Here is a 24127-nt window from a genome sequence, read left to right as displayed (position 1 = left end):
ACCTTAATATGCTGCTGTGAAGTGGCAGACTTTTTTTTCCAGTGGGCATTACCTGTACATTAACATCCTGCTGGAGAACTTTCATACTCCAATCAGTGTACCAATGTACAGGTCGCATATTCTCTAATGCAAAGTACTACATGACTGCAGATGGGCTTGTATACTCTAACAAGTCTACATACTGATGCAGTTACAAATATAAAATTATAATAATAAAGTAACACTTTGAATGCCAAAACATAGGCCATGCTTTCACTGTGTTTCTAAAACATCTTAAGTAGTGGTATTAGCTCTTTTTGCAGACATAACTGTCCTTGTGGACTATACTCCTTCTGAAATGGTACAGTTTATGTGACTTCTCAAAATCCAAGGTGGTGATCTTGTAACTTGTGTCCTGTAATTTCTCACACACCCTGCTTTCCCAAACCCCCAAAGGTAGCCTCCTCCTGTGTAATTCTCTAATATTAAAATGAAAGTGTACTGAGCTTTTAGAAAGTGGAATGGTTGTACTAGCTCTACTTTACTTGCTACACAGTTTCCACCTTCCAAAAGAGAGACTATCTTCTGTCATCTGGTAGAATTATATAGAAACTGCCGCAACCTAGTTACCTTAACTCCTCCATCTGATGAGCTAGGGACTGTGATCATGAACAAGTTAAGCTACAGTAACCAAAATATGCTCAACCACAGCACCCCACAAGTAAGTGCCAAATAAATATGCACTATAAATGAGCAACTGGACCAAGACGCTACAAGCGTATGTGTAGAAAAAGGTTTTACGTTGTAGTTTCTTGGTCTAAGTGTTGGTTTATAATAAAAGACTAAAAACATAATGGCTTACTGGTTGAGAGATAGTGAGAGTTTCAAGTTCAGCTTCCTACTTGTATCTTTTGAATGGCATCTTGGCCCAGTTGGACATGCTCTGCTCTGTTTACAGAAGGCAACAGGAACGTGAACTTGGTCTTTTTAGGTATATAATAGAAAGGAGAAGTGAGGAATAGATCTGGCCAGGATTAGCAAACAAAGGCTAGAGATCATGAAAACTGGGGTAAAACCAAGGTATTGAATTAATACTTTGAGTCTTGTGACCATTCAAACATTGCCAGTAGTCTCCCTCAAGCCACACCTCCTTTTTCCAGGAGAGCCATACCATTTGATACTGAAGTAAATTTGTGAATACCCATCTTGTCATCTAGTTTGTGTTTAAAGGAAGATAGTGAGTCACACTAAGATGCAAGATGAGTTTATTCCAGAGATTTGGGCAGCAATCGGTTATGAAACTGTCCCTCCACTGTATTTTATTTATCTGTTTATGAATGTTTAGGTCCCTGGTTCTGGTATTAATGGAGATATTGGACTTGCGGACATACAGAAGGTCTAAGACAACTGGACCTCTAATTATGTGGTAAGTGAGACAGAGATCTCTCCTCACAAGTCTAGAGGACACTGAATAAAATTTAAAAAAGACACTGAATAAAGGGGTAGAGCTTCCTGCCTCTCTTGGTAGCTTGAGGCCTTTATGCTTGTAATATTTCTGGTTAGTAACCTTTGGGTTCTTCCTAATTGTTTGATATGATCAGTGAGATACATCCTGATGGGGGAATTTGTACTCCATAATTGCTCAGAACAAATATGAGTATGAAGGCGTAATTACCTCTTTAGACCTTGATGATATTCCTTTGACAGTTAGCTGTGTTAAATAAAATATGTCATCACAACCTTTGTCACATGATGGTCAAAAATGAGAGAGCTATGAACCCAAATCCTAGGTGCATGACTACATTTTCATTTTGTAGCATCAGTACAGTATGATGAGGGTAGCGGGCTGTCTCCCAAAAGTGATACTACACATTTACCTGTCTTCTTTTTCTTCTTTTTATAGGCTTAACTTTTTCTAAGGCCCTTTCATTTATTTTATTACTGAACTGTTAAGCAAGTACCAGACAAGTGAGAATGTATAGGATAATTGAGAAAAGAGGACCGATAAGCTTCACTTTATCTTAAAATGACTTGCTCAGCTGCAGAGATGGTGTGTATCATTATTTCACTTGTGAGGCACATTGGCAAGCTCACATGTGATTTAAAAAGAGAGTCATTTTGTATCTAGTTCTTTTATATTAACTTTGCAAGAGAACAAGTTATGAAAATGTAAAAGGAATATATATATATATATATATATATATATATATATATATGTGTGTGTGTGTGTGTGTGTGTGTGTGTATATATATATATATATATATATATATGTGTGCGTGTGTGCGTGTGTGTGTATATATATATATATATATATATATATATATATATATATATATATATATATATACACACACACATATGTGTGCGTGTGTATGTGTGTATCTATATAGATATATATATATATATATATATGTGTGTGTGTGTGTGTGTGTATATATATATATATATATATATATATATATATATGTGTGTGTGTGTGTGTGTGTGTGTGTGTGTATATATATCTATATATATATATATATATATAGAGAGAGAGAGAGAGAGAGATTAGATATAGATATAAATAGATAGATAGATATAAAATATATGTTCCATTTGCCTGACTGCTCATTTGCCTGAAAACTTATTTGACTGAAAACCTTACAAGTCTTTAAGAAGTATGTGATGGTGTCATTTTTTTATCCCAGGGATCATTAGTGATGTGAGTCTAACAGAGCATTTGTAGATTGCAATGGTCAATTTCATGTTTTACCCCCAGATGTATAGATGTTTGTGTTTGTGCTCCAGTGCTCATTAACTCTGCATGGTGTGTTAATCTTGTCTTCCCAGTTGTGCAACCATGGAGTTAGCATATGTAGTTAAAGTGGTGAGTGGGCGGGCAAACCCCCCTGCATGGGTGATGCAGGGGAGATTTCCCCTTTCATAAACATGTTATGGTATATTTGTCATAGATACGGTTTTCAGTCAAATGAGCATTCAGGTTATATGTGTGTGTGTATATATATATATATATATATATATATATATATATATATATATATATATATATATATATATATATATATTCATGTGTGTGTGTGTATATATATATATATATATATATATATTTATATATATATATATATATATATATATATATATATATATATAAAAACCCAAACGAAGGAAAACAACAACTGAATCCTAGGTTAACCAGTTCAAACAGTGAAACAGGACTCGAACAGGGATAAAGGCAACGAATTTATTGAAGCACAAGAAACTGAACAAGACAACTAAGTGCTTTCATCTGCGATGCAGACTTCATCAGACAAAATACATCCTAATTAGCACCATATTTAACAACTTTTTGGTGCCAACTTGAATACAAAAAATCATTTCAAATAGCTGACGTCAACTTTTAAAGTGTCAGTGCTTACAATTTATAAAAACTTGAAATTCAGTATAAAAACACTCAAGGATGCGTTTTAAAACATAACATTACTAAATATCAACAAGTACTAATGATCATAATGCCCAGTACTATGAAAATATTAAAAATGTAAATATATATACATATAAATAAATAAATGAAATAAATATATATATATATATATAGATAAAACATAAATATATATACCAATGAAGCTAATCTGCTAAATTCATAACATAACAAATAACCTGTGTAGTTTGCTACATATTGCTAAGGGACAACAAAAATATCCTACAAGGTCAGATCTACATATACATAAAAATTTTTCATGAACATGAGAAAGACAAAAAGATAAAATCACATCCAGCTTATAATAATTGTAATAAAGGTTTGATGGAAATAAAATCATTAATACCAGGAAACTTAGTGGCATTGGTCTTCATCTGCCACATACTTTCCTTTTTTCCTAAGAGAGCTTTAAAATTTCCTCCCCGTGGTGATTTTTGTACGTGATCAATTATGGCAAATCTAAAAACATGTGCAACACCATACTGTTTTATATGTCTATATAAGGCATTGTTAGTGTCATGAACCTTAATCTTATACAGATGTTCATAAATCCGTCTCCTAAATTGCCTTTCGGTTTTTCCAATATAAAAAGCTGTGCATAAATCACATTTTGTGAGATATATTATGTTTGCGCTATGACAATTCCCTTTTATAAACTTTATATATGTTCTATTTCTACCATCCAGTTTACAACCCTTATTTTCATTTATAGCAAAGGATTGTCTACATGAGCCACACTTTTTTGTGGAGACATCCTGCAACAAAAGGTTATTACGATTGTTTGTAATACTCTCTAACAATCTTTTGATATTCAATCCCACCTTGTATACACAGCATGGTCTATTACCAACTACATTATTTACTTCCTCATCAACAGTTAAAATTTTCCAATGTCTTAATAAAATATTTTTGATTTCATTAACATGTGGTGAATACAATAAAACATATACTTTTTTAGACTCAAAACCCTCTATTGTTCCGGATTGTGTTGCATTATTAGTAATATGTACTGTACCCAAAATTGGGGGGTACTTTTTGCCCCATTCCCGTATAACATACGAAGCTATATCGTTCACTAGTCGTATAGGGTGCTTTCTATTAATAAACATATTTTTAATAAAATGTATCTCCTTAATCATTACCTCATAAGTTGAGGACATTCTAGCTGCCCGAATGCATTGTCCCTTAAAAATATTTCTTAAAATATGTTTGGGATGATTACTGGAAAATTCCAGATATCCATTTGAAAATGTTTCTTTTCTATGAATCTCAGACTGAAAACCAGTAACTGTGTGTCTAATAAATGTGTCCAAATAAGCAATCCCTTCGGACCTTACTTTATATGTAAATTTCAAAAAATCACTGGACTTATTTAAATGCACCATAAAGTCATTAAAAGATTCAACTGGTCCATCCCATAACAAAAACATATCGTCAAGAAATCTTGTGTAGTAAACCACATGCTGGAAATAGGTGTGACTAAACAAATGTTGATACTCCCATTCCAGCATAACCAAATTGGCAAAAATAGGGGCACAAGAATCCCCCATAGCAACACCCCTAGTCTGTCTAAAGTATTCCCCTTTAAAATAAATATAATTATGATCTAATACTAATTCCATCATGTCAGTTATCAAATTAATACGATCTCAACTGACGTTGGAATACCTTCTCATGCTCTCACAAAAACCTTCTAAACCTTGTATTTTAGGGATGCAAGAAAACAAATCTATAACATCAATGGTTATGTAAAGCAAAACTCTGTTTCCATTTATCAGTAGTAAGGTTGGACAAAAACATCCATGAATCCTTTATAAGGTGCGGTGTATTTCCGTAAATGTGCTTAACCCATCTGTCTATGGCTACACCTATATTAAATGTCTTAGATTTACTGCCCGAAATAATAGGGCGAAAGGGAGGGTCAAGTATGTCCTTATGAATTTTGGGGAAACCTACAATTGTAGCAAGCACAGGGTATTCTACCCTTAAAAAATTTTAAGTCTCCACAGTGATCCTATTGTCAATCAAATACTCTTCTAAAGCTAAATCAATCTTACGATATCCAATGTTAATTTCATTTAAAGACACTATTTCATAATTATCAGTCTCAATTAATATCCTCTGTATCTTATTAACATAATCCAACGTATTGTACCAGACAATCCCCGCCCCTTTGTCAGGTTTCATAACCCATATGTCTTTATTGCAGACTAGTTCTTTCAAACATGTTCTCTCCTGCATGGTAAGGTTGTCATTAATAATTAATTTCTTTCTTTTCCTATTATATCTGTATATATCCAAACATGTAAGGTCCTCAGAATTTAATACATTCCTATGTGACATGGGAATAAAAGTACTTTTATATATATATATGTGTGTGTGTGTGTGTGTGTGTGTGTGTATGTATGTATATGAAAAAACTGCCAGAAAAACCCAATCAAGCTAAAGTTTTTACTGTGTGATACCTTAAACCTCCTGAATGGTTTGCCTGTGTGACCTTAAACCTCCTGAATGGTTTGCCTGTGTGACCTTTATACCCTTTTGGTTTAGCTATTGGGTGGGAGTTTTACAGTCACCTTAATCTTTATGGGCATTAGTTGGGTTTAAAGACCCTGTATTTCTAACGTTTAGCTAAATTATCCACTTATGCTCTGCTGATGAGGTCAATAAAAAGGCCAAAACATGCATCTTCACAGCTAGTGCAGTTTGGCTTTGTTGGCCTGAATGCATCCATAAAGACTTAAAAAGCAAAACAGTAGTAGATATGTTTTCTCTCTAAAATAGTGTAGGTAGTAGCTGTAGCATTGTACATATTTAGGATTGTGTTTCTGGGCCTAGCTGTTTGCAGAGGCTGTGTGTTCTGAGCAAATTTTCCAGGCCATCTTAGTTTAGCAAAAAACATTTTCCACTTCAGTGAGAGTGTAGTGTTTATGGTTAGGGTTGCTTGGTTTACAGCTTGGAGTAAGCACCTCATTGGTTCATTTGAGCCTTATTTTTTAAGATGTTTTAGGTTTCATCCTTCTCTTACTTAAGAAGTTACCTTGTGAGTGTTTCTGCCATTTCACATAGAGCTAAACGGAGGACAGGCCACTGACCAAAACTCTGATCTGTGATATATAACAGTAAGTATCCTGCTTTTTTTTTCTTATTTTTACTAGTTATTGCTTATTCTACATATTTATAGCACTTTTTTTATTATCTGCTGCATACTTTTTACTGTATTTTACAGCTATTAACTAATCTGGATGGCTGTACTAAAATTGTCTGCCTTACAGGGCCTGATAAATAAGATTTTTACTGTCACACTGTAAATCTTTTCTAGGTAGTTTCACTGTGTGTAAGGTATTACCTGGAAATTTTCTCCATTTGTTAAACATCTGTTTGTTTATTCTGATTTCCTGCCAGGAGTGTATCATATAACTGATTTGTTTGCAGTTAAAAGCATTCTCTAGAGTCTTCCTGCTTCTTTATTTGTTTAAAATTCTCACTGCTGTTTGTCTGCTGTGATAAACATTTCTGTAGTGTTTTCTGCCTAAAACAGTTTCCCACCTGCCCTCCTTATTCGTATCTTGTTCTTATACTCGGTGGCTTTGCAGTTCCCCGTCCCTACTGTAAGTCTGATCTGAGACACTCCTCCAAGTCTAGTGTCATTAGCTCATTCTACCTAAAACAGAGAGAATATTTGAGAAGGCCAACCCATTTTGCTAGAATCTACCATTGCTAGAATCTCCTTGTGTTCTGAGTGTGCTTCTAAAACAATCTGGAAATATAGAGCTGATAAGTATACTTTTTGGCACTTTTTAACTGTTCAGAGTTGAATAAAACAAAAATTGAATTCAGTGCAGAATACCGTTTTGAATAAATTGCATTAATTTAAACTGTATTTGCTTTAATATAGCTACAACTCAAGTGTCCTAGCTTGCACTGCATTTGAATTGTTTTTAGTGCTGTTTTAGCTGCTTCTCTGTAAAAAAAAAAAAAAAAAAAAAAAAGTTCTAAGCTTGTTTCCTGCCTTTCCTGTAACTAGTCTAGTCCAGATACAGATTTGTTTTATATAGGACTGTTTGTAAGCTTCTGAGCTCCCCTTCAAGCCTTTCTGTGTTGGCGGGAAGCCTTCTAGCTTATCAGTAGGAATGGTAAGCACTAGGTAGCCTATCTACCACAAGAGGAGTGGTTTTGGCTCAGAAATTGTAGTTTATTGGCCGTTTGGGCAGTTTTTCCATCTCTTTCAACTTTCTGGTTTAAAAGCCCATGTTTGCACTTGTTACCCACCTTTCCTGTAACTAGTCTAGTCCAGATACCGATTTGCTGTATCCAGGACTGTTTGTAAGCTTCTGAGTGGTGCCAAAAAGTTTGCTCTTTAATTTTTCTCTTAGATCTGATAGTTATCTCCTCTCCTGCACTTTTACTAGCTTATTAGTCTAGCAGTTTACCAGACTTTTTGTAGCAATTATTGTAGCACACAAAAGTGCTACCAGCACTAAATGTTCTACAAGGAAACAGCTCCAGTACTTATTATTAATGCCCACCCTTCCAGGCATGTCTAAAGGTCAGTTCATTGTGCTTTCTCCTATTAACCTGGTGAACTTGGACATCCTGAGACAATGTAGCAACTGCCTCATGTACACTGACAAACCCTCTCTTCTTACCTCCCAACACTCAGACTTGCGAGAGATGCACTTATATATCCAAATTGGAAGCCACGCACTCTCCAACCAAGACCAGAATAGCTGGTCAAGAGGAGAAGATCAACACTTGCACCACACCACATGGAACACGTAGCCCTCCAGAACACACACCAGCACTGCCTTCACATAAAAACACAAACCACACACCCACCTTCACGGAGGCTCTCAATAAAATCTGCAGAAGCAGCAGAGGCCTCCAAGGCAGAAATACACTTGACCACCACAACACAAAACTAATCACGAGACACATAACTCTCCTAAACAGTGTGCCACTCAACCAAAGCACCTAAGGCAAAACAGCATGCCCAACACATTAGTCATAGGTGACTCGATAGTGAAGCACACTGATGTCCCACTCACTAGGTTGAATAAGGAGAAAGTAACAGTCACCTGCTTGTTAGGTGCCAGGATCCGCCACATAATGGACGCACTCAGGTCCCTCAACAACAGGTACAAATATGGCTCTGTCATTGTACATGTGGGTGTGAATGTCCTGAGATGTACCTCCCTGGACTACATGAAAAGAGACATGGAGGAGCTCTCTGATTATGTAGCCCAGGCAGTTATGACCCTAGCCCTGAGCAGCATCCTACCATCACCCGGAATGATACCACAATACAAGCAGAAAATGATTGATTTCAACCATTGGCTAAGTTTCTAGTGTCATTCCAAGGGAGTCCAGTATCTGTCTGCCTGGGATGACATGATTGACAGACCTCGATGTTTTGCCAGAGATGGCCTGCATCTGTCACCCCTGAGCTTCCGGATTCTGGCCAAGGCTCTTGCCAGCCCTATAGCGCCTTTTTTAAGCTGTGTTCCAATGACCAAATTACCAACATAACAGCTACAAACAAATAAAATCTGAGGGTCATGCTGCTCAATGCTAGAAGTTTAAATCTCTAATTGCACTTGCTCGAGGCACTCCTTAAAATTGAGAAATATAGACATTTGTTCTGTAACAGAGACCTGGTTCAAAACAGCAGAAAGCACCCCTGCACTACCAGGCTGCAACTCATTCCACACCTTTCGGCCCTAGAACTTGGACCGAAGCTTCAAAGGCAGTGGTGTTTCCATATTCATAAAGGATGCGCACACCTCCAGACAGGTAGCCCAACATAACACATCAGAGATACTTCAGGTGCAGCTAACATTGGGTAAGACAGCGATTCAGTTCATAGCCTGCTATAGGTCCCCAACCATGTCCCAAGTCTCACACTCCACATTCCTAAGCACCCTACAGAATATTAGGGTCCAACCTAACACTCTCATACTGGGTGACTTCAACTACCCCTCCATTAACTGGGAAAACTACTCGTGTACCAATACAATTGCCCAATGATTCCTGGAATTCATTAATTCCAATGCCCTAGACCAGCTCGTTCTTACCCCCACTAGAGGTAGCAGCATCTTTGACCTGGTCATTACTAACATAGATGACTGTTGTTCTACACCAATAGTCAACTCCTCCCTGGTTAGATCCGACCGCAAACTAATCATCTTGGAAATCCACAACCCCCCCCCCCCCCCCGCAAAGGTAATCACCATGAAAACCTTCTCCAAAGTAACTTTGGGCTCCTAAAAACAGAGGTGGCTAACTTCATGGCACCCATGCAAATGGAGAATAGTTGCATGACCAGTGAATCATACACCAATACACTGTACGAACACGTACACAAATGCACAGATCTCGCCATACCCAATAGAACCAAAATGCTCTCTTCCAAAAAAAGGAAGCCAATTTGGTGGTCCCCTACCATAAACAAACTCTACAACAGAAGGAAGAAACTGATGCGGAATAAGGTGAAGTCCCAAGACTGGAAAAACCCCTTTAACAGCCTCAACAAAAAGTTGAGATCCCTCATCAAATCCTCTAAAGCTAGCTATGAAAACAGAATTGCAGCAGATAGGAAAGTCAACCACAAGGCCTTCTATAGTTATGTAAAGAAACTCCACAGCAATACCCAGATTTGCTCTGAGCTACTGCACAATGGTACCTCTTATACCGAGCTAACAGATATTGCCAATATACTGGCCGACAGATTCAGTGCTAACTTTACCCCCCCCCCCCCAAAAGGACCAATCACAATACCAGTAGATTGCCAGGCACCTAGTATTACTGCTGCACAGGTTAAAACAGTACTGCCCAAGGCCAAGACTGCAGCTTCTATGGGACCTGACAATATCCCTGGCTGTGTTCTACATGAACTACAGAGTGAACTGGCACCACACCTGGGTCGACATCCGGAACACTGACATTCCGACCCGAAGTAAGTAATCACTTGGCCATCCCAAAAAAAAACAAAAAAACAAAAAAAAAAAAAACCAAAACTAAACCCACCCATGTTGGGGCCTTTGTCCCCCACTAACTAAATATACCAACTCTGAGATCGCACTACCATGGAGGTAAGGGGCAAAGTTCAACAGGATGGCCAAGCGGTTACTTACCTCGGGTCGGAATGTCGGTCTTCCAGATGTCGGCCATCTGGTTTGTCGGTGTATTCATCTCAGTGAAATGAATGTTGTCGATGTGTTTTTTTGGGTAAGTAAAGTAGACCCATATATATATATATATATATATATATATATATATATATATATATATATATTTATAGAGAGAGAGAGACTCTATGATTTGGTCATTGTTGATGTGACATCCTGACCCCATGTACAAAATGGGAAGAATGGAGTTGGTACTGATACCTCTCTCTCTCTCTCTCTCTCTCTCTCTATATATATATATATATATATATATATATATATGTATATATATAATCTTCACCTTGGTAATAACCTAAAACAGAAGAAACAAATGGGATGGAGACAGAAGATGACGTCTGCAAATAGTTTGTAATTTTTTGTGAAAAATATGCAAAGATGACTAAGATGCTGCCTGTGGAATACTTCTAGAGTTCATCCCTTTTCTAAAAAAGCCACAGAAGAAGACAAAGCCCCAGTAGAGTGAATTCCGAACCTGCCTGGAAGTGACTTGACATGGTGGGTATAGCAGAAAGAAGAAACATGGCACAACCATTTAGAAAGTGTTTGCTTTGACACACTGGTTGTCTTTTATTTTCTTACCTTCATAGGAAACAAAAAGCAGATCAGCCTTCCTGAAGTGTTTAGATCTGTTTAAGTAGTATCTGAGTTGCTTGTGGACCTCCTGAGTATGTATGATTCTTATTCCCTTGCTTTTAGGTTCTAGAAAGAATACACTGAGATTAAAAGCTTGGCTCAATATAAACTCTGAAACCACTTTAGGTATAAAAGAAGGATTTGTTCTCAAAGTAACCTTGTCCTTGTGGAAAATGAGATAGGGTTGACTCACCATAAGAACTTATAACTCAGACACCCTTCTTGGAGAAGGCAGTGCAAGGAGTAACACAGTTTTCCAAGTCAAAAACCTCAAATCAACAGGATGAGCTGGTTCAAATGAAAGAAGTGTACATTTTTCGAGCACAAAGTTAAGATCCCAAGGAGAAGCCACCTGTTTTCTACTTGTTTCCAAGTGGACAAATATATAAAATCTGTTTCAAAAAATTCTGAACTTGAGGACATGTAGAAATGGGGATCAATGAGCAGATAAGAAGATATGGCTGAAAGATGAATCTTGCTTAGATGAATAAGAAAGGCCAGAGTTTAACAGTTCACGCAGGTATTCTAGAACCAGACGCATCTGGGCCTTAAAAGGTTCATGTTTTTACCACTACATTAACTAGAACATCTTTTGCACTTAACATATATATGATTTTCTTAATAACAGTTTTGTTTAGCCTCCTGTAGTATCTGCTGTGCATCCTTAGTAAAAAAGTGCGTAAAGGGTATCGGAACTGTCATCCAGGGAGTCAGTTGAATTTTGTTCATTTTACGGTGTATTGAACTGTCATCCAGGGAGTCAGTTGAATTTTGTTCATTTTACGGTGTATTGAACTGTCATCCAGGGAGTCAGTTGAATTTTGCTCATTTTACAGTGTATTGAACAACCTTGTCTTGTGTGAGTAAATCCAGTCACTTTTTGTTTGAATTACTCTGATATGTGTTCTCAGAGCAGCTCTTACAACCTTAACAGTAGTTGTAAATACTCAACAAAATAAAGTAACTGAACTTCATGTTTTAAGGCTTCCGTTGTGACAGACCCTCTCCCACATTCTTCTTGATGTGTCAAAATTTATCATTGTGATTCAGGAGCTGTTAACTGACCCCTTTTGTTTCTACTTAAAAGAACTTTAAACAGACATTTAAACAATGTATTTTCATTCTCCAGTGATTACCTATGCCTAAAATCCGCAGTGGTGGTGCTGCAGTAGCGTTGTCGTCTCACAGTAAGACGCTGTCCGGTTCGATTCTCAGCTAGCGCATCTTCTGCATGGAGACATGCATGAATGGACGTACCTTAGTTGAAGGTTGTGCGTCAGGGCTGGTAACTCGGCACGTAAAAATCAACTACCAATTATTAGCGGACCGGAGTTCCGCTGTGGCGACTCCTAACCGGGAAAAGCCGAAAGACACAACAAGTGATTACCTATGCCTGTTTGCAGTGCAGATAAGTGTCCCATTGGAGTTTTTTGTTTTCTCTTGCCTTTTTGTGCTCCTTGGGGTTAATGTAATCCAGGAAGGGCAAATGCCAGTGTGGGAGACAGATTCCCCATAAAGACCACCACAATATTTTTTTTGTCTAGGAGCATCTCATGACCATAAGTCTTGTTCTGTTTGCTAGGCGTTCATTCCAAAAACCCTTCCCAGTAGACTTTCTTCCCTTTCCTTGTATCTTGAGAACCAGCGTCTTAAGCTTCTTGCTAAAAATACAATGGATGGAATCTCCTGCCCCAAGCATCAGGCATTAGGGAAGAAGAAGGTGAAAAAGGTATGACCGGAATCTTCCGCTGTCCAGCCTCTGCCAAGTGTTTCTCTTGAGGTTGTTACAAACCTGGAGGCTTGCCCAGTTCTGTTGTTGGATTCATCTACCACAAACATGTTGGAGGCTTGTGAGGTTCTGACTAGCAGCACATCTGAGGAGGAATTGCAGGCATCCATCTTGGGCATTCAGAGAGACCTAGGGGAGTTCCTCAGATTTGAGCTGGGGAAGAAGTTTCTACTAAGGTTCTCGACTACCATCCTGGGTCTGAGCCTTATTTATTTATTTATTACATTTGTTTACCGGGAAAGTCCACTGGGCTGACGAGAGCCCATTTTCAGAGGAGGCCCGAGGAGAAAAACTCCAGTAGATTAATACAATGAGGAAAACTGCTTTACATTCCAGAGGTAACTGAGAGTTTTCTAATTTTTTTGGAGGGTACATTCCCTTAAAAAAGAAACAAAAACGTTAAACATGTTTCTTTTGCTCCTAGGGATCCTCAAAGTGAATGGCAGGTTTTCACTCAGGGGCTATTTTCTCTTTAATGTCTTTGAAGCCTCCTCAAGGGGTTTCAGCTCCTGTTCCTCCTTGGTCCTGTACTCCCCTTGAATGACCTAGAGAACAGGAATTCTTCTGAAATTGAGTTGGATTCTGACGCCGAATCCCTGACGTATTCTACTCATATTCCTTCTCCTTTCGACTATTGGTCAGAGACGGAGGAATCTATTAGTCCTGATGCTACTTTTGAGGAAATTTCCTTTTGGGATACGCTGTCTAGGATGATGAATTGCAAGTGGGATTGTGCTTAGGTCCCTGATATCCATAGGAGGTACTATGAGTTGCTACAGTTGGAGTCTCCTAAGCCTGCAGCTATTCCTCATGTTTGGGCTGCTTTGTTGGATGTTTTTTCCAATGCCTCTCATGCTCCTAATTCTTTACCCCTTGCTCCCAAGAAGCCAGATTGGTTTTATAGGGTGCCTGAGGATTGTTTCTTTTTGTATAAAAGTCCTGCTGCTGACCCTTCTGTAGTCTCTATGGCCTCTGATAGACCATCTCATTTGCTTCCTTTGCCCGTTATTGCCTTCTAACAAAGATAGCAGAACTATGGAACGGCTGGGTAAGAAGGTTTACACTTCTGCAACTCTAGGTTTTCGGACTATTAATTATCAGACCCATATGTCTAGGTATGAGTTGGCTCTTCTTTCTCAGGCCTGTCAACTTATTTCTGATTTTCCTGAGTCTGAGAGTAAAACTTCTGTTCTTTCCTTGCTAGGGACTTCCTCTCAAGTCATTCATCATTCTGTTAAATGTAGTTATAATGCAGTGGATGCCTCTTCTAGGGCTGCTGTTTTTGGTTTAGTCATGAGGAGATATTCTTGGCTTGGGTTTCAGCCACTACCTGATGATATTAAAGCTAAGTTGGTGGATGCTCCCCTGGATTCTAAACTTTTGTTTGGGGAAGCTGCTGCCGATTTAAGTCCCTTCAGGATAAGGGTGAGGCTTTACAGGAGCTTAAACATGTTTTTGTTACTCCTGTGACTAAATTTCTATTCTGCTAATCCAGCCTTTGTTCGTAGATATTTCTGCCCTTCTACTAAAGGCAAGAAGAGTAGCAAATGGGCTCTTCCTGCTAAGATTACTCAGTTTTCTGGGTTTCTGAAGCCTTCCTTTTCAGACAAACCAGGAGCTGTCTGACTATCCTTCTCATCTCAGCCACATTCCCCTCTCTTTTCACCTTTCTTTTTCTCTTCCTGCTTGGCTTCAGATCACTCAGGATTTTGGGGTTCTATTGATCATTCGTCAGGGGTACTTCATGGTGTGGAAATCCCATCTTCCTTTTATGGGCATTCCTCAACCTCCTCAGGAACAGCTTCCCTTTTTCCCAGAGGTTCTCCAAACTCTCTTGACTCAGGGTACTATTCAAGAGGTGCCTGTGTCCTAAAGGGAGAAAGGGTTCTACTCCAGACTGTTCTAGTGCCAAGAAAAGAGGGCGCTTAGAGACCTATTCTAGACCACTCTCATCTAAACACTTTTTTAAAAGTGCCTTCCTTTCGGATGTTGTCTTTTCAGAGTCTGTTTCCTCTCCTGCTCCCTCAGGCCTATATGGTGTCTCTGGATCTCAAGGATTCTTAGCTAAATATTCCAGTCTAGCTTTTTTTCAGGAATTTGCACATTTTTCTGTTTCTTCCTGGCATTTTCGGTTCTCTGCTTTGCACTTTGGCCTTTCTACTGCCCAAGGGTGTTCACGGAATGCCTTACTTAGACCATCTGTTGATTCAGGCATCCTCTTCAGAGACTCTTTTGCAAAAACTTCATTTTGCCATTTCTCTTCTTCAGAGCCTGGATTTCACAGTAAATTTCAAAAAGTCTTCTCAGGATCATGTTTTTCTGGGTTGCAGAATTCAATCAGTGTCTGTGATTACATCCCAGCCCCCTCCAAAGGCCTTAACTCTCATTTCTTTCTTTCACACTCTCCTTTCTCTTGCTTTCATTACTGACAGAGAATTTCTGAGAGGTCTGGGTTTCATGGCATCCACCATTCCAATCCTCCATCTAGCCAAACTTCACATGAGAAAGTTTCAGTGGTTTCTGAAGTCAGTGTGGCTTCAGTATGCAAATCCTCTAGACTTTGTAGTTCCTCTTCTTCCTTGTCTCAGACAGGAACTTCACTGGTGGATTTGGCAGTTGTCTCTGAAGCCAGGAACACTTTTTTTATCCCCCGCTTTTCTCTCAGGCATTGTTCACAGATGCTTCAGACATGGGTTGGGGGGCAACTTTTGGCTCCCTAAAGGTGCAGGGGGTGTGGTTGCCTCACCAGCGGAGGGAGCACATCAATGTCAAAGACATGAGAGCTCTTCTGCTGGCCCTTCAGGCCTTTCATCCTCTTTTCTCCCCAGAGCCTCTCAAGGTCTTTACAGACAATACCACAGTGATATGGTATATCAACAAACAAGGAGGAATGAGGTCCTGCCTTCTTTGCCGGTTGGCACTTCTGATACGGGATCTTGCTGCCAAATATCAAGTGACTCTTCAGGTGGTTTATATCTCTTCCAGTCAGAGCATTATGGCAGACACTCTGAGCAGGTCCTTAACTCAGTCCCACTAATGGATGCATCACAGATATGTGTTTCTGGACATTATTCACCAGTGGGGCACTCCTCAAATGCATCTTTTTGCCTCCCCTCTGAACAGACAATTTCCTCTGTGTTGTGCCAAAGTCCCAGGCTTTCTGGTATGGAAGGTGGACGCCCTCTCATTTTCTTGGAAGGGGATGTTTCTTTATGCATTTCCTCCCCTTCGTCTCATTCCAAAAGTCCTGTTCAAAATTTAGCAGGATGCTCCCAAAATCTTGTTGCTGACTCCCTTTTGGCTGCAACAGCTTTGGTTCCCTGTACTTCTGCATCTAGCCAGGGGCAATCATCACAAGTTAACTCACAGTGAATCTAATCGCACAAGACAAGGGATCTCTCATCCATCCCCACCTGTCCATGCTTCAACTGACATTGTGGGTGATAGGATTTTTACTCCTCATAGACACATTTTTTTCTGAGGATATGCTGCATGTACAGCAGGAGGCCAGTAAACCTACTACTAGGAAATCCTACTTATCCAAATGGAAGAGGTTTTCTATTTGATGTCTGTATCGTTACCTAAACCCACTTGCTGTGGATGTTCGTTTGGTTCTCTCTTATTTGTGTGAGTTGCTCAATGCTGGCTTGTCTTATTCTTCTATTAAGACCCACGTATCAGCGATCTCTGCTTGTCTGCCTTTATCTCCTCCTTTAGCTTCTAGATGTGAGGTTAAACAACTTCGCAAAGGCATCCTTAATATTAGACCTCCCAGGAAGCCTGTTCCACTTCCCTGGGATCTTAACTTTGTTTTGGAGAAGACGACTCAGGTTCCTTTTGAGCCTGCTGTTTCAGCTCCCTTGCAGCATTGTTCCTGGAAGACTGCTCTGTTGTTAGCCCTTACTTCTGCCAGCCAGGTGTCCGAGTTGCAGGCCCTTATGGCTTGTCATCCTTTTTGATTTTTCATGAGGACAGTGTGTCCTTATGTACTAATCCATCTTTTATGCCTAAGGTGGTTAATGAGCTTTCCCTTGATCAGTCTATTAATCTGCTTAGTTTTTCCCCTCTCCTCAGTCTGACAGTTAGAGGGTGCTACATACTTTGAATGTGCATAGGCAACTCAGAATTTATTTGGATCAAGGCTATTTAAAAATCTGATTAGTTTGTTCCTTTTCATCCTAGATCTTTGGATCTAGCTGTATCTAAGCAAACTATTTCTTCTTGGATTTCTAAGGCTATTTGCTTTTGTTACAACTTTCATGACAACAGCCTTCCATCTTCAGTCAAGGCTCATTCTACTAGAGCTGTGGCCTCTTCTGGTGCTTTCTTTCAAGGGCTTGGATACTAATTCTATTCTTGAAGCAGCTACCTGATATTCTGTGCATACCTTTACTAAGCACTACAAGTTGGATGGTATCTCTAGAGCTAGGGCCAGTTTTGCTACTGCCATTCTCCATGGCTTCTAAGGGGAGTCTTCTTCTCTTTTTCCCCCTCTCAAATTTCCTCTTGAGCTTTGGCACTCTCCTGAATGTTAAGAATACTGCAGCAGTGAATGTAAGGACATAATACAGTTGTCAAAGATCTTACCATAGTGGTGGATGTCCTTGCCTTCACTGCTGCAGTATTTGCTCCCTCCCTCCCTCCCTCCATCCCCCTAGTCCTTTGCCTTCCTGGATGTACAGGTTGCCCCTTGGGTTCCTTGGACTGGTGTTCTACTGGGGCAGTCAGTTCTGTTTATGGTATGCCTGAACATCACCTTTATGCCCTACAGTATGCAAGGAGCATTTGAGTGATGTTCAGGCATACCTTTAAATGCAACAGGAAGTCTTTGGTATACTGGCCGAATGACGGGCTTCCATGGCAGGGAATCCCAAATGTTAAGAATACTGCAGCAGTGAAGGCAGGGACAACTACCGTTATAGTAAGATTTTACACAACTGTACTTCCTCACATTCTGAAATGTACAATGCTTTCACAGACATATGACATTTTAAAGAGATTGTTTCCTTACCTTTGAAAAAGTATGTTGCATCTTTAGTCTTTGTCCATACATGAACAAACGCATCAATATGTTCTTTTGGAATTCCTTGCCATCCTAACGAGAGACTAATGGGATCGCCATAGCGTGTTCTGTTATTACGATTTTCATAAAGCCAATACCAACTTGCACGGAAAAAGTAAGTATTAAATCTCAGTATCCATTCACCATAACTGTTTCTCTCTTTTCGAACCCAGTCAAACACTGTATCAAATGTTCCTTGACAGGCACCTGAAAAAATACACCAACAATTATTAATTTTAACAGATAAATCTTGACAAACAGATAATGACAGTGGATATTACATTTCCATAAAAGATTAGCAAGAGAACACAGATGTACGTGACAGCTTCCAGCCTGTTATAGAGTTGTGTTCAAGTTACTGGTATTAACTTCCATTTCCATTCATTACATGGTGTCCTCTTAACTAAAGGAGCTGGCTATATTACTTAGAGACCACGGCAGAATCAAATGCCAAATGCAGCAACAACAGAACACACACAACAAGGAATCAAGCAAGCAGTTTTCTAAAAAGTAGTATTTTATTCAGATAAAATCTCTTAGTGTTTTGGCTAAAAAGTCTTTTCACAGTACAAAAAACACAAATAACACACATCCTTTAAGTACAAAACAATTTCCCCTAATTATTCAATAAAATAACTAAAGTAATTATATCATTATAAAACATATATCATTATAAAACATTTACCCAATTAAAACCCTCAAATTACATTCTGCATTAAGTCCCTTAGGGACTAAAGTTTCATACTTTAATATAAAAATAGATTATTTTTGTAATAGTTAGGTTCAATACTTCTCTTTTGAAACAGTGTACCTTAACCTGTTCTAATATACCGACCTGAATTCCTTGCACATTACTATCAGGATATTCTTTAAAATGTGCAGCAACTCGGCTCTCCATCTTACACTTCTTTATATCCCTAATATGTTCTAAAATTCTAACTTTAAATGCTCTTTTACTGTCACCAACATAATACTTGTTACATGGGCATCTAAGAACATAGACAACCCCCTCATTGTCGCATCTAAAAATATTTTGTGTGTCATATTTTTTTCCATTAATATTTGGGAACAGCCTAACCACAAAATTACAACAGGAACACCTTCCAGAAGGGAAGGTCCCTTTAAGACTGCTTCCCCTTCCAATATTAACCTTAGGAGCTACAAATCTACCTCTGACTGTCATATCTCCTATATTGTTATGTAAGATGGAGAGCCCAGTGTGTCATCTAGTTTAGCCAGTCTTGTTATACAACAACAAGGATTGCACAGCATGTTAAGTCTAAATACTATCCTCCATGTCATAAGAGGAGATGCTAAAAAACGTAAACCTTTGTTCATTATATTAACATTGTCTGAGTAAGGATAAAATAATTGTCCATACTACTTCCTCAAAGTTTGTTGGAATATTTGGGATTATGACAGGTTACCAGTTAATAGTCTGATGGCCCTAAATATTTTAATAAGAGAAGCAAAAAAGTCAAAAGAGGTTTCCTAAAAGGATAGGTCATATCTTGAATGGACTACCCTGTGTAGTTTAACTTATCGCAACAGTTGCTAACTTTAAAACCAAACTACTTGGGTGAATGTATACTAGAAAGTATGGTACTATTAAAGAGGATCAGAAAAGACCTTGATCTTTTCACATTTTGGGATTATGTAGCCCAGGCGGGTATGACCCTAGCCCTGAGCAGCATCCTACCATCACCAAGAAGGATACCACAGTACAAGCAGAAAATGATTAATTTCAACAATTGGCTAAGTTTCTGGTGCCATTCTAAGGGGATCCAGCATCTGTCTGCCTGGGATGACATGATTGACAGACCTCGATGCTTTGTCAGAGATGGCCTGCATCTGCAACCCCTGGGCTTCCGGATACTGGCCAAGGCTCATGCCAGCCCTATAGTCCCCTTTTTAGGCGGTGTTCCAAAGACCAAATTACCACCATGACAGTTACAAATAAATGCAATCTGAGGGTCATGCTGCTCAATGCTAGAAGCCTAAATCTTAAAATGCACTCACTCGAAGCACTAGTTAAAATGGAGAACATCGACATTTGTGCTGTAACAGAGACCTGGTTCAAGGCAGCAGAAAGCACTCCTGCACTCCCAGGCTATAACTCATTCCACAGCTTTCAGCCCCAGAACTTGGACCGAAGCTGCAAAGGCAGTGGTATTTCCATATTCATAAAGGATGCGCACACCTCCAGACTGGTAGCCCAACATAATGCATCAGAGATACTTCAGGTGCAGCTAACACTGGGTAAGTCAGCGATTCAGGTCATAGCCTGCTATAGGTCCCAGCCATGTCCCAAGACTCACACTCCACATTCCTAAGCACCCTGGAGAACATTAGGGTCCATCCTTCACTGGCTTATGTGAGTAATCACAAAACCATCACTTTTGAAATCCCACCCCTTCAATTATTTAAATTTATTGGCCATCCTACAGTATTTCATAGTACCAAAATACAAAAGTAACCACCCCTTTCAGTCCATCTTGCTGTTTTAAAAATAGTAACTCTCCACTAAACCTTAACTTTTTAAACAGGTAAAACTCAAGTTACCTACTTTCATATCTAACTTCTCTAGTGCACACTGCAGAGTGCATTCTTTTCAATCTTACCTTTAAGCATCCCTGTTACTAGCACTTTCTCTAATACCTAAAAAGATCATCTCTACTTGACTCCAAGTAGACTTTTCTCTATCTGTTAAACCTAGCACTTGCTCCTACAGTACTTATTACCTTGATATGGCACTCTTATAGATAGCACCCCAAAAGGCAAACCCCCATTTCTCGGTCACTCACGTCCCCGGAATCTCTTTTAAAGTTTTTGTCTAGTCCTTCTAGCATGTCGAGGGATCAGTTGCTAGTGTCCTCTCCTGCTCAGCTGGTGAACCTGGGAATATTGAGGCAATGTTACAATTGCCTCATGTACCTGAACAACCCTCTCCTCCTCCCACAAAACACAAATACATGCGAGAGATGCAACTATACGGCCAAACTGGAGGCTGAGCTCTCTCAACATAGGACTGGCAAGACCAGTCAGGAGGAGAAGGTTACCACACACACTATAGACCCAGTCTCACATAGTACCATCACAACCTCAAATCATACACATAAACACACAAAGACATACTCGGCTCTGATCAAAAATCTACCAAAACAGCAGAGGCCACCAAAGCAGACACCCAAACAACCACCACCTCAGAACACAACACCTGCAACACATAGACCTCACAGTCAGAGTGTCAAACAGTCACAGCCCTTAAGGCCAAACACAATGCCAGACACACTAGTCATTGGTGACTCCATAGTCAGACACACTGACGTCCCGCTCACCAGACTGAGTAAGGAGAAGGTCACAGTAAGCTGCCTGTCGGGCGCTAGAATCCGCCACATAACGCAAGCACTCAGGTCTCTCAACAGCAGGTACAAATATGACTCAGTCATTGTCCACGCTGGTGTAAACGACCTGAGACGTACCTCCTTGGACTACATGAAAAGAGACATTGAGGAGCTCTCTGATTATGTAGCCCAGGCAGGTATGACCCTGACCTTGAGCAGTATCCTACCTTCACCAAGAATGATGCCACAATACAGAGATAAGATGATCAGCTTTAACAATTGGCTTAAACTCTGGTGTCATTCAAAGGGGATCCAATGTCTGTCTGCCTGGGATTACATGCTGGACAAGCCACGCTGCCGCAAGGGACGGCTTGCACCTGTCACCCTGGGATTCGGATATTGGCACAGGCTCTTCCCACACCCATAGTCCCTTTTTTAGGCAAGCCTCAAATTGTAAACCTACCACCCTAGAACACAAAAAGGAAAAAACTAAGGGTAATGCTGCTCAATGCCAGAAGTCTAAATCTCAAAATGCACGCACTCGAGGCCCTTCTCAGTATGGAGAACATTGATGTCTGTGCAGTGACAGAAACCTGGTTCAAGGCTCCTGAGAGCACCCCAGCACTATCAGGTTTTACCTCTTATCATGCGTTCCGGCCCCAAAATCCGGACAATACCAAGAAAGGAGGGGTATCCATATTCATCAAAGACACCCACACCTCAAGACTGGTGGCAACGCACGATGCATCGGAGACCATCCAGGTGCAATTAACCATAGGCAAGACTGCTCTGCAAATTGTAGCATGTTACAGGCCACCCTCACAAACTCAGGAACCTCACATGGCCTTCCTGAAAACACTAGAGGGATAAATGTATCACCAAACACCATCATACTAGGTGACTTCAATTACCCTAATATAGACTGGGAACACTACTCAAGCCCAAACACCCTAGCCCAAAAGTTCCTGGAATTCATAAACTCAAATGCCATGGAACAACTAGTCACCATCCCCACAAGAGGAGAAAACATACTTGATCTCATCATCACGAACATGGGAGCACAATGTTCAACACCAGAAGTATACCCCTCACTGGTGAGATCAGATCACAAACTAATCTCGCTGGAGGTCCTCATCCCACCCCACCTGAAATAAAAAGACCACAGTAAAGAACTTCTCGAAGCCGACTTCACACTTCTAAAGACTAGTGTGGTCTCCTTTAAGGCCCCGAGCCGACGGAAAACAGTACTCAAGCCGCTGAATCACTTACAAATGCCTTCTACCAGCACCTGCAGGACTGCATGGATAAGGCAATCCCAAGCAAAACAAAGACTCTTTGTACCAAAGGCAAGCGTCCACTCTGGTGGACCCCAGCCATAAACAAACTCTACAACAAAAGGAGGAAGCTACTACAAGATAGAGCAAAATCCTTAAAAGGTAAGACACCCTTGATCACTATAAGTAAAAACTAAGAGCTCTCATAAAATCATCCAAAGCAAATTTTGAGAGAAAAATAGCTAAAGACTCAAAAGACAATCATAAGGCCTTCTTTAGCTATGTTAGAAACCTGGGAGGAAACTCCCAGATATGCTCAGAACTAGTTCAAAATGATGTGAAGATTACTGATCCTACAGACATTGCCAACATACTGGCTGACAGGTTCAGTGCAAACTTCTCCCCAAAGGAGAGATATCTATACCAAGCGATTGCAGCCCCCAAACATCTCCAACGCCCAAGTGAGAACTGCTCTCTCCAAAGCAAAAACACAGCATCCATGGGACCTGATGGTGTCCCCGGCTGTGTGCTCCACAAACTCAACGAGGAATTAAACCCACAGCTAGGACAGCTGTTTAATCATAGTCTTACCTCTGGATACATGCCCAGGAGTGGCGCACTGCAACTGTGGTCCCACTTCACAAAGGCGGTGCCTCCACCGACCCTGGAAATTACCGCCCATTAGCTTGACAAGCCTTATCTGCAAAGCCATGGAGAGGATCATAATGGACCTCATAAATAAAGACATAGGAATTTGCAGACTTTGGATCCATCCCAGTTTGGCTTTGTCAAAGGCAGATCATGCCTTCTAAACTTGGTTGACTTTTTGAAACAGTCACCAAAGCCATTGATGAGGAAAGGCAGTCCATACAGCCTACCTCGATCTGGCGAAGGCCTTTGATACAATACCCCACTCGGGTATCATTGAAAAACTCATCAGCTTAAATGTTAACCCATACATCACAAGATGGGTTGCAAACTGGCTGAGTGACAGAACCCACAGGGTCAGAGTTGCTGGCGCCATGTCAGACTCAAAGCCTGTCACAAGTGGTGTACCACAGGGCTCAGTCCTGGGCCCACTCTTGTTTGGCATCTACTTTTCCGAAGTACAAGCAAACACAGGAGGGTTATGGCGGACAAAGTTTGCAGATGACTGCAAACTGGGCCATAGTAGAAAACACATCTGACACAGATATCCTTCAGAAGGGTCTCACAGAAGCGGATAACTGGTGCCAGAGCCATGGCCTAAAGTTAAATGCCAAAAATGCATAGTCATACCCTTCGGGAAAAACAAGGTTACCCTAGCTACCAAATAGGTGGCAATCCACTGAGTACAGAAGAAGTTATCAGGGACCTGGGGACCCAGGTTGATAGTAGTCTG

At 40.1% G+C, this 24127-nt stretch overlaps 1 protein-coding gene across 1 annotated transcript in view; it reads right to left on the bottom strand.

Moving 5' to 3' along the window:
- The window catches only part of MMP21 (matrix metallopeptidase 21), a 258746-nt gene that overhangs the window by 55960 nt on the left and 178659 nt on the right, over positions 1–24127 (bottom strand). The window contains exon 7 of the mRNA XM_044055561.1: positions 18078–18335. Within this exon, the coding sequence (XP_043911496.1) occupies positions 18078–18335 (258 nt within the window). The remainder of the gene's footprint in view (positions 1–18077; positions 18336–24127) is intronic.

This window comes from Protopterus annectens, chromosome 14.part0, assembly GCF_019279795.1.
Source record: "Protopterus annectens isolate FY-2018-M chromosome 14.part0, PAN1.0, whole genome shotgun sequence".
In the NCBI taxonomy this organism is placed as follows: Eukaryota; Metazoa; Chordata; order Ceratodontiformes; family Protopteridae; genus Protopterus; species Protopterus annectens.
Note: the sequence above shows the minus strand (reverse complement) of the source record. Positions and strands in the feature narration are given on the sequence as shown.